Source organism: Ornithorhynchus anatinus, chromosome 5 (genome assembly GCF_004115215.2).
Source record: "Ornithorhynchus anatinus isolate Pmale09 chromosome 5, mOrnAna1.pri.v4, whole genome shotgun sequence".
In the NCBI taxonomy this organism is placed as follows: domain Eukaryota; kingdom Metazoa; phylum Chordata; class Mammalia; order Monotremata; family Ornithorhynchidae; genus Ornithorhynchus; species Ornithorhynchus anatinus.
Window position 1 is genome coordinate 38,507,949 of NC_041732.1, and position 14,131 is coordinate 38,522,079.

The window sequence follows — 14,131 nt, forward strand, 5'->3', positions numbered from 1 at the left end:
GTGCCTTTATTAATGTTATTTAATATTAGCATCAAAAGCCCCAAACAACAAAAATTAAGCTGGAGACCTTTCTGAGGTTTCTGTGAAGGTAGGTTTGGGGCCAGTTTCACCCCTCATTAGTACTTCTTCCAGAAGATGAGGTGAGGGTGGGAATAATAATTATGGTATTTGTTAGGCACTTACTATGTACCAAGCACCATTCTAAACACTGGGATAGGTATAAGTTAATCAGGTCAGACACAGTCCTTGACCCATTTGGGGCTCACAGTCGAGGTAGAGAGAACACATATTTCTTTAATCCCTATTGTAGAAGAGTAAACTGAGGCATAGAGAAGGTAAGTGACTTCCCCAAGGTCCCACAGCAGACATATGATGGAGCTGGTATTAGAAACCAGGTCTTCTAACTCCCAAGCCCAAAAAATTTCCACTAGGCCATACTGCTTCTCCAAGGAGATAGATTGTGAGCCCCCTATAGGACAGGGATTGTATCCGATCTGATTATCTTGTGTCTCCCCAGTGCTTAGTTGTGCTTTGACATATAGTAAATGCTTAATAGTTATAATTATCAGAGTTAAGGGACAGTGTGAAACTGAAAGAGATAGGTTTAAGTTATATAACAGCAGGTGGTTAGCATGTGGAATCTGATAACAAAAGATGATATTTAGGCAGATAATATTAATCCACAGACTCCTAATCAGTTCATAATGGGAAAAATTAGAAAAACTAAGAAGGGTTTAGCTGTATCTGTGGACAACAGATATATGAAAGGTTAGAAACAAAACTCTGGTCTTCTGCTTGTGTGCAATTCTAACCAGTTGGTGTTGCAATTTGTTAGCTCTAATGTAAAGCCTGGTATAGGGAGGAGATTTGAATTAATGGCTGAAATGAAGTGATGGATTATCTATGGATTTCAATATCCAGGTCGACCATCTCCCCTGATCACAGATAATTGAGACTCAGAGATGACAACCACCAATTATGAAATGTACTTGAGGTGCATTGTCTGGGTCATACTCTGAGACGGGAACTCCTCCCTTCTCTATGGTGTGCTGTCCCCCTGGGGTACGGGAGGGTTCTCCCTTCTAAAGAGATTAAACCCCCTGAAGGAAAGTGAGTCAGTGTAAGTGTGTGTGTGAGCGTGTGGATGAGTGCGCACGTGCCCACATGTCTGGGTCAGGAGCTGGTTCTAAGGACCAATACTTCCTGTTTGGGCAGGGAGCCAGGGTCAGTCTCACTCACTCACTAAAGAACTGAGACAAGCTGGCAGCATAGAGGTCAGCAACATTTTTTAAAATTTCTTGGTTATCTTTCCCAAGAGGATGCAGAGGATGGAGCAGGAACCCCTATTGAATCCCTATCTTCTCTGAGGGTAGACCCTGACACACAATGTGGCAGAGCCACGCCTCATCCCTGTGAGTTCTTCCCATTCGGAGCTGGGGGTAACCGGGACTCCCTAAATCATCCCAGCCTGGCGTGCTCACTTGCAGAGCACAGGATTCTTCCCTTTTGTCCAGATGTGTTATTCTGAGCTGCTCGGGGTTAATGGTTCCTCCCAAGGAATCAGCCCTCCAAATCTCACTTCTCCCTTCAGGATAAGGAACAGATGTCGGGCCCCAGCTTGTAGTCCCTCACTTAAAAGCAGAAATTGGGAGATCAAGTTGTCCAGACCCACAGAGGGGCCCCTGGGCAGGGCCCGTGCTGACCGAGCACAATTGGATGATTTAACTCCCCCTGTTCTGGGATGGTTTGGTAGAGAAGGCTGAAGACGGTTGTGCTCCTAGAGGTTTTACCCACCCTACTTAGAGGGGCCTCCACCGTCCCAACCCCCTACCCCACCCCCTCGCCCCCCTTCTCCACTCCCCCGCCCCCGATGGTCTGTGTGGCATGTGGCTTATTGAGGGTTAGGGCTGTGGTTGCAGCACAAGAGCAATTGAGGTGGCTCCCACCCTGGCTGTGGATTTTTCATGTCTCTCTCTGGTCATGGGATGTGGGGGACTCTAAGGATCAGTGTTGCTGCCCCAACGTCTCACATTGTGTGTGCCGGAGCTGAAGGCATCAGAGTTACAGCCTGTATTCCTGTCCTGCTCTGCTGGAGCATCTGTGCGTTTTTTTGAGTCACATATTGGTCCTGCTGCGATGTTCATCTCTTAATGAGGGAGCTCGTGTTGATTCAAGGGCCTATTACTCAATTTTTGGATTATTCAGGCTCCAGGTTTCTTCCCTTATTCTGACCAATCCCCTGCTCAACGACATCTCTTCCCAACAACGGGCAGGGAAAATAAAAGCTGCTACATGAAGCTGGCCATTTGGCTACTTAATAGTAGCACTGATGAAAAGTTTCATGAGGGAGGGGAAGGAAACTATTGGCTAGATTTGCATTTTGGAATACCAGTGGATTTTAATTATCCATGCTATCCCTGTTCCTCATTGCCAGAGATAATCATGAGTTGATTGTCGCTACCAGCTGATTTGGCACTATTGTTTTATGCCATTCTTCCTGCAAAGGTCTCTGGGTCCCAATCAAAGATAAGTTGGAATCAGTGTGGCTCAGTGGAAGGAGCCTGGGCTTCGGAGTCAGAGGTCATGGGTTCGATTCCTGGCTCTGCCACTTGTCAGCTGTGTGACTGTGGGCAAGTCAATTAACTTCTCTGTGCCTCAGTTATCTCATCTGTAAAATGGGGATTAACTGTGAGCCTCACATGGGACAACCTGATTACCCTGTATCTACCCCGGCGCTTAGAACAGTGCTCGGCACACAGTAAGCGCTTAACAAATACCAACATTATTATTATTATTATTATTAAGTTCCTCGTGATTGCTCAGACATGCTTTCCCCTCTATCCAAATAGCTACTATGCGGATCCAGGCACTTATCATATCCCACTTTGACTGCTGCATCAGCCTCCTCATTGACCTCTGTGCCTCCTATTTCTCCCTATTCCAGCCCTTACTTCCCTCTGCTGCCCAGATAATTTTTCTAAAAAATAGTCAAGTCCACGACTCCTTACTCCTCATGAACCTACAGTGGTTGCCCACCCACCTCCACATCAAACAGAAACTTCTTACTCTCAGCTTTAAAGCACTCAATCAGCTCGCTTCCTCCTACCTGACCTCACTGATCTCCCACTACAACCCAGCCCGCACACTTCGCTCCTCTAACACCAACCTACTCGCTGTACCTCGGTCTCGTCTATCTCGTTGCTGACCCCTTGCCCTCATCCTCCCTCTGGCTTGGAGCTCTCACCCCCTTCATATTAATCGAGGGTATTTATTGCATACTTTGTACTAAGCAGTGAGAGTGTGGGAGAGTACAACAGAGTTGGTAGACATGTTCTCTGCCCACAAGGAGCTTACAGACTTGACAGCAGAACACCTCCTCCCCCCTTTCAGAGCCTAACTAATATCATATCCCCATTGAGAAGCAGCAGAACCTAGTGACAAGAGCATGGGGCCAGAAGTCAGAGGACCTGGGTTCTAATCCTGGCTCAGCCACCTGTCTGCTGTGTGACCTTGGCTAAGTCACTTAATTTTTCTGTGCCTCAGTTCCCTCCTCTTTAAAATGGGGATTCAGTACCTGTTCTCCTCACTACTTAGACTGTGAACCCCATGTGGGACCTAATTATCTTGTATCTACCCCAGAGCTCAGTACACTACTTGGCAAAAAGTAAGCGCGTAACAAATACTACAGTTATTATTATTTCCTCCAAGAAGCCTCATTTCCCATACTCCCACTCCCTTCTGCATTGCTCTTGTACTTGGATTTGTACCCTGTACTCACCCCACTCTCAGCCCCAGAGCACTTATGTAATATATCTTATTTTATTTTACTAACTGTCTCCTTTTCTAGACTGTAAGCTCCTTGTCAGAAGGGAATATGTCTACCAACTCTGTTGTATTGTGGTTGCAAACAGTGCTCTGCACACAATAAGTATTTTCACATAGTAAGTGCTCAATAAATACCATTGATTGAACCACTGGCCACCCTAAGCACTTTAGTATATAGGAATTCAAGTACTCTTGGCTTATTCATTTAAATACTAAGAAGCAGCATGGTCTAGTGGAAAGATGACAGGCCTGGAAATAAGAAGAACTGGATTCTAATTCCAGCTCTCCCATATACCAGCTGTGTGACTTTGGGCAAGCCACTTAACCTCTCTGTGCCTCAGGCTTGACATCGGTACATTGGGAATTGCACAGCAGTTCTCCTTCCACCTTAGTCTGTGATCTCTATGTGGGACCGGGACTGTAGCCAACCTGATTATCTTGTATCCATCCTGTCAGTTAGTACAGTGCTTAGCATCAAGTAAGCGCTTACAAATGTCACAGTTTTTATTACTACCTACTCTTGTTTTTTCTGACAGAGTTTCTTCCTGGTTCTCTTCAGTCTCTTTGGCTAGCTATTCCTCTGCTTCACATCCCCAAAATATGGAGGTTCCTCAAGGCTGTGTTCTGAGTTCCCTGATCTTCTCAATTTACCTTCACTTTCTTGGGGAGCTCCCTTTGTTTTATATTAATATTTATGTTTATATCGATATCTGTCTCCCTCTCTAGACACTAAGCTCCTTGTGGGCAGGGAGCATGTCTACCGACTTTTGTAGAGTGCTCGGCTCACAGTAAGCACTCAGTAAATACCATTAATTGACCATTAAGTGAAGTTATAAAGATCATAAAGTGAGGTTATAAAGGTCAGTTTCACAATTCAAATATAGTTGGAGTTTTCAATTAAATGATCATTTCCACTGGAGAATTCCATTCAAAATGGCAATCTAAAGTGTCCGGAAGATCATCATCAACAACCTTTATTGAGCACCTACCGTGTGCAGGCATAGTACTAAACACTTGGGAAATACAAAAGAAGTAAAAGACACAGGTCCTGCCCTCAGGAAACTTACAGTCTAATGGGGGATTCCCCTGCAACTACCCTGAACCCTTGGGAATGCAGTTTGGGTCAGGATGGATTTTCCACCCCAAGGGCAGATTTATCATTGTGCTCCCTAGAGACACTAAATTTATTACCATTTTTTTAAAAATCTATCTTTCATATGTAATCAAATTTGCTTGCTTCTGAGCTCATTTCCAAGCTGCCACATTGGTCATTTTACTGTTGGTTATTGTACTGCAGTATTCATGGATACTGGGCACAAATTATAAATGAACAGCAGAAGCAGTGTGGCCTAATGGAAAGAGCATGGGCCTAGGAATCAGAAAAGCTGGGTGCTAATCCCAGTTCCGCCACTGTGTGATCTTGGACAAGTCATTTAACTCATCTATGCCTCAGTTCTCTCATCTGTAAAATGGGGTTAAATCCTACTCCCTCCTACTTAGATTGAAAGCCCCATAGGGGACAGGGTCTGGGTCCAACCTGATTTTCTTGTACCTACTTCAGTGATTAGTTCAGTGCTTGGAACATAGTAAGTGCTTAACAAGTACCATTAAAAAAGCAAAACAAATAAAAAACTGAAGGAAAATACCTACAGGCACCTTAGACTATTTAAAAGCTTTTTAGTTTAGTTTTTTTTCTTGAAACATGCCCACTTCCTCCCCCTGAAAAAAATATGCCATACTAAACTGGTTCCCCTCTCCACCAAGATCTCACATGGATTTAAACAATGTAAACTTCTGCCTAGGGATTTAGTACCTATGTCAAGTTCACCTTTCCCTTGGGCACTAGTTTTATTATTTTATTCTCATTTTGCTATTTATTCCTTTTTCTAGACTGTAAGCTTGTTATGGACAGGGACTGTATCTGCTAATTCTGTTGTATTGTGCTCTGCCAAGCATTTAGTACAGTGCTCTGCACATAGTAAGCACTCAATAAATTCCATTGATTGAATGATGGATTGCTGAGCATTTTGTGCTCAGCACCATGCTAAGCCCTGGGGTAGATACAAGATAAGCAATTCAGACAAATAGAAAACAAATAGTAAAAAAAAATTACAAACAGTGGTTGCAATGAAAAATTCATCAGTCAAAAATTAAGAACATTAGGCACAATAATGTAGTTGAAAGGGCCTCTCCTTAGGCTCCTCACTGTCCCAGGCAAAGGTCCTTGGTTATGAATGGCCATGATCTTTAAAGGCTTAGAACAGTGTTCAATAAATACTACTGATCATGATCTTTCCAGAGTCCTAATGGTAGGGTCCCTCTATCATAAATTACTTATTTATTCATATTAATGTTTGTCTCCCCCCAGACCGTAAACTCATTATGGCCAGGGAATATCTTTGCTAATTCTGCATTAGGTAAGTGCTCAATAAATACCACTGACTGATAGGAAGGTTGGCTTTTGAGTGGGGCCAGGGCTACTCTCCCTCAGGATTGGATGAAAAGGAGGAGCCGTCCTGAAACCCCTCACCCCTATCCCTTGAACCCTGGAGCTCTCTGCGCTCAGTGAATCGGTTCACAGCCAATCCATCTGTTTGGTTACACTCAGTGTGGAAGAGGGGTTGTTGATGGATTGTGGGGATTTGCACCATTTCCACTATTAGGGGCTAGAGAGAAGGGCATGATTTTACCACCCATGTGGTAAATATGTACACTTACAAGATTTCAGGCCCAGTAGCAAAGCACTCTGGGAAGGTTCTCCAGCCCCTCATTTTCCCTAGAGAGAATTGGGATGGTCAGGCTAACCTGGCTGCTTCAATAATAACTACAGAATTTGGTACAGTTTATGGTGGGCCAAGCACTGTACTAAGCACTGGGGTATATACAGGATAATTAGGTTGGACACAGTCTCCATCTGTCATGGGGCTCAGAGTGTAAGGGGGAAGGAGGACAGGCATTTAATTTGCATTTCACAGATGAGGAAACAGAGGCCCCAAGAAATTAAGTGACTTGTCCAAGGTCACAGAGCAGGCAAGTGGCAGTGCTGGGATTAGAACCTAGCTCCTCTGACTCCCATTTTCCACTAAGCCATATTGTTTCAAGTTGATCTACTGTAGATTGAGTAGAAATGCCCAGTGAAAATACCAGTTTGGCAAAGCAGACAAGAGCATGTGGCTGTGAATTAGGAGGCCTGGGTTCTGACTTTGGCACCATTCAGTGGAGCCACACTTCTGCTTTCTGGGCCTCAGATTCTCCCATGGTAAAATGGGAAGAACATTCCCTGCCTCTCAAGGACATCATGAGGATAAGTGAGATCATGTCTAGAGAGCTAGCGAAACACAAGGTGTTTTTATAGAAGGTTCCCTCTGTCCGTCTGTGCTGCCCTCCCTTAGCATGAATTTAACATACTGGGAAAGGCTGGCTGTCCAGGGTTCAACAACAGCCTCCTGCTTCCTCATCATGTACAAGGATGCTGGGAAGTCCCATCCCCAGGCTTTGACAGGTCCCTTCGAAGAGAAACCATCTCTGTGGCACTGTCTCTTGTCCACCTTGGCAGCAGAGGCCTCACTGTTCATCTTCTAGTCCAGGTAATTGAAGTGGATGCACAGCTGGCAGTTTGAGTCTGGTTACTTGAAACCTGGGGCTATCAGTCCTCAGTCTCTATTGGGGTTAGTTTAAGTGGTTGGATCATGGGGTCTCCCTTGGAGGGGGGGGGTGAGTCCTTCTGGATGTCACCCCAGGAGAGGGGCACAGGGAGAAGTGGGGCAGTACCTTTACCCCAGAGATGGTGGGCAGTGTCAGAGTGGCCGTCAGCTGCTCTTTTCTTTTGCTTGTCACATGGGGGGGGGGGGGTGTGTGTGTGTGTTTTTAGACCAAACTGATGTCATGCTCTGCGTTTTCTCGAGGCTTCTTCCCAAACCCGTTTTCTGTCCCTGACCTGAGGTTTCCTGCTTCTGATGATGAGGCTTTAGACTCTGGAGCTCCTGGAATTCTTCTGTCAGTTTCCAGGGGGATGAGCTGTTTGCAATTGGACATTTTGTCTCCTGGCAAGAGATGGGGAAGTGGGTTGGGGGAGGAAGGCGGGGCAGGAAGGGGTGCCAGAGGGAATTAAGCAGTAGAAATCTGATCAGCTCATGTCTGTTATAATTGTGTGTGGGTGTATGTAAGAAATGTTCCTATTCCCGAAACGCATCCTCCCCCCGTCCCCCGCACTTTGTCCTCCGGATTCAAGACAAAAACTCCGGAGTCCTCAGGCCACTTTGGAAGAGGGCTGTGGAGGAGACCCAGGCCCTCTTTTCCACTCTGGAAGTTAGAGCTCTCTGGTTTCTGAGGCCTGCCTGGAGCCCCATATAACCCGCTGCACTTGGCCTTCTCTTAGGCCACTCATCATCATCATCATTATTATTATTATTATTACCATTTCACTATCCGAGAGTTGACATTGAGGGTCATGCAATGAAGAAAGAAGACTGAGGTGACCCCAAGCATCAATCGATGATATTTAAACCTACATGATTCCTCAGGGGAAACTGGATCAAATCACTGCAGCAGCCACTAGCAACTGAGTTGCCCTGTCTTGGGTCTACGTGTACCTCCAGCAAATTTCCCATCATTGCCTCTTCCCCAGAAGCTCCCTGAGGGAGATAGCCATTGTGATCCATTGTGAGCTTGCTGATGATTCTTTTTTGCCTTCACCACCCCAAGGGGTAATCCACCCTCCTGAGGTGACCCCAAAATCAGAAGAGGGTTCCAGTAGAGAAGATTCTGAGGAGACCAAGACCAATTATCAAAGGCAAGATAGCACCCAGGTCTTTCACATCCCTAGGAGTCACCGCTAAGAGGAACACTTTAGTTATGAGTTAAGTGGAAAAGTAACCCTTGAGAATAATGTGTACAACAATGTCCCAGTAGTCCCAAGTCCATGATATGCCCTTGTCTTTGAAGGGCAGCAGCAGTGGTGATTGAAGATTGATGTTGCTTAGTAATGTGCTACTTGAAAAGTGTCCTTGTTCGGGTTGGATGGGTGAAAAGCTACATAGTATGGCTGCAAGAGCATGAAAGAAAAGGAAAAGAGAGAAGGAAGAGGTGAAATATGCTTTGCCTGTGGGTTTCTTGTTGACTAACTTTATCTTTTAAAATCTCTTTCAGAACCTGGCAATTGGGGCAGGAGCTGTTGGATCTTTACAGCTGACCTATATTTCAAAGGTAAAGTAGCCTGAAGCTTTGGTAATGAGTGACCTCTAAGTTGGTTTGGTATCTAACTGTGAGGAAGGGTCAGGCCCTCTGTGAGAGGCAGGAGTTGAGGGCCCCAACTCCTTATTAAAATTTCTCCATACTTCAGAGCATCACATCAGCTTCTTTGTTGATAGCAAGAAATTGGGGTATACTCCCTCTAGGTTTTACCTAACAAATTCTTCCTCCCTAAACATAGAATTTGGGCTAGAATGTTAGGTGACCATGTTCCTGGGTTGATTCTAGTTCCCAGCATCTAGGCCCCAGGGATTGGTATTGGGGGAAGCAGGAAAATACTCACCCCCCGTCCCTCCTCCCCATTGTGAACCATCTTCAGCCAACATTATTAATAGTAATGATAATAATAATAATAATGATAATGATAGTGGTGATATTTGTTAAGCGCTTACTATGTGCAAAGCACTGTTCTAAGCACTGTTCTAAGAGGGGGTACAAGGTGATCAGGTTGTCCCACTTGGGGCTCACAATCTTCATCCCTATTTTATAGATGAGGTAACTGAGGCACAGAGAAGTTAAGTGAGTCGTCCCAAGTCACACAGCTGACAAGTGGTGGAGCCGGGATTAGAAACCATGACCTCTGACTCCCAAGCCCTTGCTTCTTCCACTGAGCCATGCTCCTTCTCTAAGCACTGTTCTAAGCACTGGTGGGGGGGGATACAAGGTAATCAGGTTGTCTCATGTAGGGCTCATAGTTTTAATCCCCATTTTACAGATGAGGTAACTGAGGCACAGAGAAGTTAAGTGACTTTGCCCAAAGTCACACAGCAGACAAGTGGCAGAGCCAGGATTAGAACCCATGACCTCTGACTCCCAAGTCCAGGCTCTTTTCACTGAGCCACACTGCTTCTCTAGGAGCAGCATGGCTTAGTGGAAAGAGCACCAGCCTGAAAGTCAGAGGACCTGGATTCTAATTGTGGATCCACCACTTTTCAGCTGTGTGAGACCTAAACCAAGTCACTTAACTTCCCTCTGTCCCAATTACCTCATCTGTAGAATAGGGATTAAATCCTACTCCCTCCAGTTTAGACTATGAACCCCATGTGGAACCGGGACTGTGATCTGATTGTCTTATATCTATTCTAGGGGTCAGTACAGTGCTTGGCATCTGGTAATTGCTTAACAAGTACCATTTAAAAAAAAATGCTCCCCAAAGCTTTGGTGGGCTGTGATGGACTCCTGGCTGGGAAATCATACCACCTTTGGGTATGGGACCAACAGGAAGGTGGTCTAGGAAACCCTCCAGTTCCTAACAGGGAAAAAGCCAACAGGAGGGGAGAAAACATACTTCCTCAAGTAGTTTCCTCAACTGAGAAAGAGGGGAGAAGAGCATTTGCCTACTAAAATAGCCAAGAACCGCTTCTCGTAAAGCATGAATTAGAAGGGCCCTGATGGTGATTCAGCAGGCCAATCAATCAATCAAACAGTGGTATTTATTGATACCATCATTACTGTTATTATTGAGTACTTACTATGTGTAAAGCACTGTACTCAGCTCTTGAGAGAGTACAACAGAACAGACACAGTCCCTACCCATTACAGGCTTACAGTCTAGAGGGGGAGACAGATGTTGTTGCAGCAGTGTCTTTTCATAATCACCTATAAGGGTTTATTGTGAATGCTGGGTGGAGCCTGCCAGAAAATTAGAGAGATGCCATGGAGAGGCCCAGCTAAATGACCTGCAGGAGAGGCAGATAGACTGGTGGGTTGATAACCTCTTCTAATTCAGCCAGAGGGCAGAACCACAGCACCTGCTCTGCATTGGGGCCTGTAAGGATTTAATGAAGACCAGAAGTTGCTGCGCTCCTCACAGCAACAACCCTAGTCATACCCTGTGGTAGGCACCAGCACGGACCTCCCACCTATCAGTGACACAGCGGACTTCTCTTGGCTCAGGCCAGGGGATTTCACAGTCCCTTCAGAAAGAGGAACTGTTCAAGCAGAAGAAAATGCTTCCGGACACCTTGCCGAAGCTGGCACAGTTCTCCCACAGTTCTGTCCAAAGAGGTGGCCTCTGAGAGGTTTCTGATTTCTCTCACAGCTACTGGCCCCAGGCTGAGCTGTGGTTTGATGCTAATAGTGGGTCTCTGTGCTGCTGGGCCTTGCTCACTTCTGAAGTGAGCTGTGGAAGCCCTCCTGGTTAGATGCTGCTTTGAAGGGAAGAGCTATTGCTCAAGGTTGGCTTTGAAAGTGAGACTTAAATCATAAAGAGAGCTGGCCACCCAGGAAGAGTGTTAAACTGGACTCTGAGAGGGAGGGCAGGTCTTTCCTCTGCAGGAAAGCAGTGAGGCAGGCAGATGGTGAGGCAGGAAAGGCAGGGAGTCAGGTGGGAAAGTCCGGGAGGCAGGTGGGAAAAGTAGGGAGGTAAGCTGATGACGCTGGGTTCAGAAGTAAAAAGGAAAGTGCAGGGCAGAGTGAGAGAGATTAGAGGGAAGAGATAATGACGAAGAATGGGGAGAGAAGGCCATGAAAATGTATCTTTGCTAGCACTGCGTCTGCAATTTGTACCAGCTTTGCGGCTAGAAATATAGCTCCCTTAGCCACAGGGTGGACAGGGAGTCTCCTCTGGCCTGATGGCCCCAGGGCTGTGGCTGCATTGGATACTCTCCGGGGAAGGTTTGGAGTTGGGGGAGGGGTCCTCCTAATGGGGACCTCTAAAACCCGCTGGCGCTTGTTGGAAAAAACCACACTGTTCTCTGCTCCTGATGAGTCATGGTTTATAAATGAGGCTCGGGTGAGGTGGTGTGGAAGGGTTTGGGCTTCCTTGATTTGGAAGCTGCCTCATTTATAAAGGATGTGCTTTTCAGACCTAATGGCAGTGGGTCCGGGACAGCCTAAGGCTTGGGTTACATAGAATCTTTGTATTCCGGTCCTGGGGTGCCTGGTAGTTAGAGGTTGGAATACAGAGGTTGGTTGGAGAAAATCGACTTATGGCATTAGAGAGGGAGTCTCTTGGACTATCTGGGGCTCTGGACTTGGAGCTACATCAGACTCTCTCCCGAGAGCGCCTTCTCCATTTTTCTTCTGGTCTTCCCCTGACCTTGCCTGCAGTCATAAAGAACGAAGAAGCTGGGAAACCCCTCCTTTTGGTCAGGGTCAGCCCTTATCCTTGCTCCTTTCCCTCTACCAGACCATGTACTTTGTTCCGGTAAAAGCAGTCCACTCACTGTGCCTTCCACTCATCTGTCTCACCATAGACCTCCATGTTCACGCCCTCCCTCCAGCCAGGAACTCCCTGCCCCTTCATGTCCATTAGACCGCCACTCTCCCAATCTTCGAAACCCTTCTAAAACCCTCCAGGAAGCTTTTGTTAGTGGCTAGAGCATAGGCCTGGGAGTCAGAAGGTCATGAGTTCAAATCCTGACTCCACCACTTGGCTGCTATGTGACCTTGGGCAACTCACTTAACTTCTCTGTGCCTCAGTTACCTCATCTGTAAAATAGAGATTAAGACTGTGAGCCCCAGGTGGGACAGGAGCTCTGTCCAACCTGGTTACCTTGTATCTACCCCAGTGCTTAGAACAGTGCCTGGCACATAGTAAGTGCTTAATAGCTACCATTACTATTGTTCATCCCTCCCCCCCAAGCTATTTTCTTTTGTCTCCTAAATGCTTTGGTACTCACCCACAACTCTGTCAGCACTTCTTCAGTGCATATCCTTATACTCAATTGCTTCCCCACTACTGTAATTTATTTTAATGTATTCCTCTCCTGCTAGATTGTAAAATTCTTTTTTATTTTACTGGAATTTAAGTGCTTACTTTGTGAGCAGGGAACGTGTTTGCCAACTCTGTTGGACTCCCCCAAATGCTTAGTATAGTGCTCTGCACATAGTAAGTGCTCAATCAATACCATTGATGATAATGATGTTCCATGTGCTATTTTGAGCTAATAAGGTTGGATACAGTCCATGTCCCACGTGGGGTTCACAGTCTTAATTCCCATTTTACAGATGAGGTAACTGAAGCACAGACAAGTCAAGTGACTTGCCCAAGGTCACACAGCAGACATGGTTTATCTGGGATTAGAACCCAAGTCCTCTCTCAGGCCCATGCTCTTTCCAGTAGGTCATGCTGCTTCTCATAGGCTGGAATCCTGTCTACCAACTCAACTCTGTTGTACACTCCCAAGTACTTAGTACAATGCTTTGAACACAGCAAGTGTTCAGTAAATATCATTGACCTTTCTGAACAGTTATCTAGCTCCATTGTACAGTTCTGTGTCTCTTGGTAACACGCTAGAGAAGCAGCGTGGTGCAGTGGAAAGAGCACGGGCTTTGGAGTCAGGGCTCATGAGTTCGAATCCCAGCTCTGCCACTTGTCAGCTGTGTGACTGGGCAAGTCACTTAACTTCTCTGTGCCTCAGTTTCCTCATCTGTAAAATGGGGATTAAGACTGTGAGCCCCACGTGGGACAACCTGATTCCCCTGTGTTTACCCCAGTGCTTAGAACAGTGCTCTGCACATAGTAAGCGCTTAACAAATACCAACTTTCATCTGCTTTTCTGAGTCCCCTGCCAGGAGGGTAAAATGACTTGTTTAGGGTCTCAAAGTTAATCATTTTCAAGTCTGAGGTTAGAATTACTGAACCAGAGATCCTTCCTGGTGCTCTCAAGAGCTGCGGCATCTGTGCTGTAAGGGCTCCCCTGTCCTGCCAGGGCTGTAGAGGGTGGAGTTGGCTTGGCAGTGGGTGGAGCTGGCTTGGCAGTGACCTTACAGTTGAAGCCAGCAGATTTGTTACCTCATGTGGTCTGCGTGTCTGATCAGATATGAGCAAGTTCCCGCAGCCAGCTCAGCAGTTGCGCGGTTCCCCGTGCGTCACGCTGCAGGTGACCTCCCCGTCCACACCGCTCTGCTTGCGTGTTCACAGGATGTGCCAGCCAACTGCTGCCCTGCAAATTATTGCTCTAGAGCCGGCTCACAGGGGTACGATCTGCGACAGCTACTGGGCCTTCCTCGGGCCCCCAGGCCCTCAGTGCAGGCTGCAAAAATGGACCATGTACCTCCCCACCAACTGCGACAAGACTTCTCATTCCTCACTCTGTCTGAATGAGGCTGT

General features: G+C 46.4%; 1 protein-coding gene across 2 annotated transcripts in view; it reads left to right on the forward strand.

Moving 5' to 3' along the window:
• PLEKHA2 (pleckstrin homology domain containing A2) overlaps positions 1-14,131 on the forward strand; it is a 68,390-nt gene that overhangs the window by 33,182 nt on the left and 21,077 nt on the right. For both annotated transcript variants that reach the window (XM_029066531.2, XM_029066530.2), the window contains exon 3: positions 8,974-9,030. In XM_029066531.2, coding sequence (XP_028922364.1) covers positions 8,974-9,030 — 57 coding nt within the window. The remainder of the gene's footprint in view (positions 1-8,973; positions 9,031-14,131) is intronic.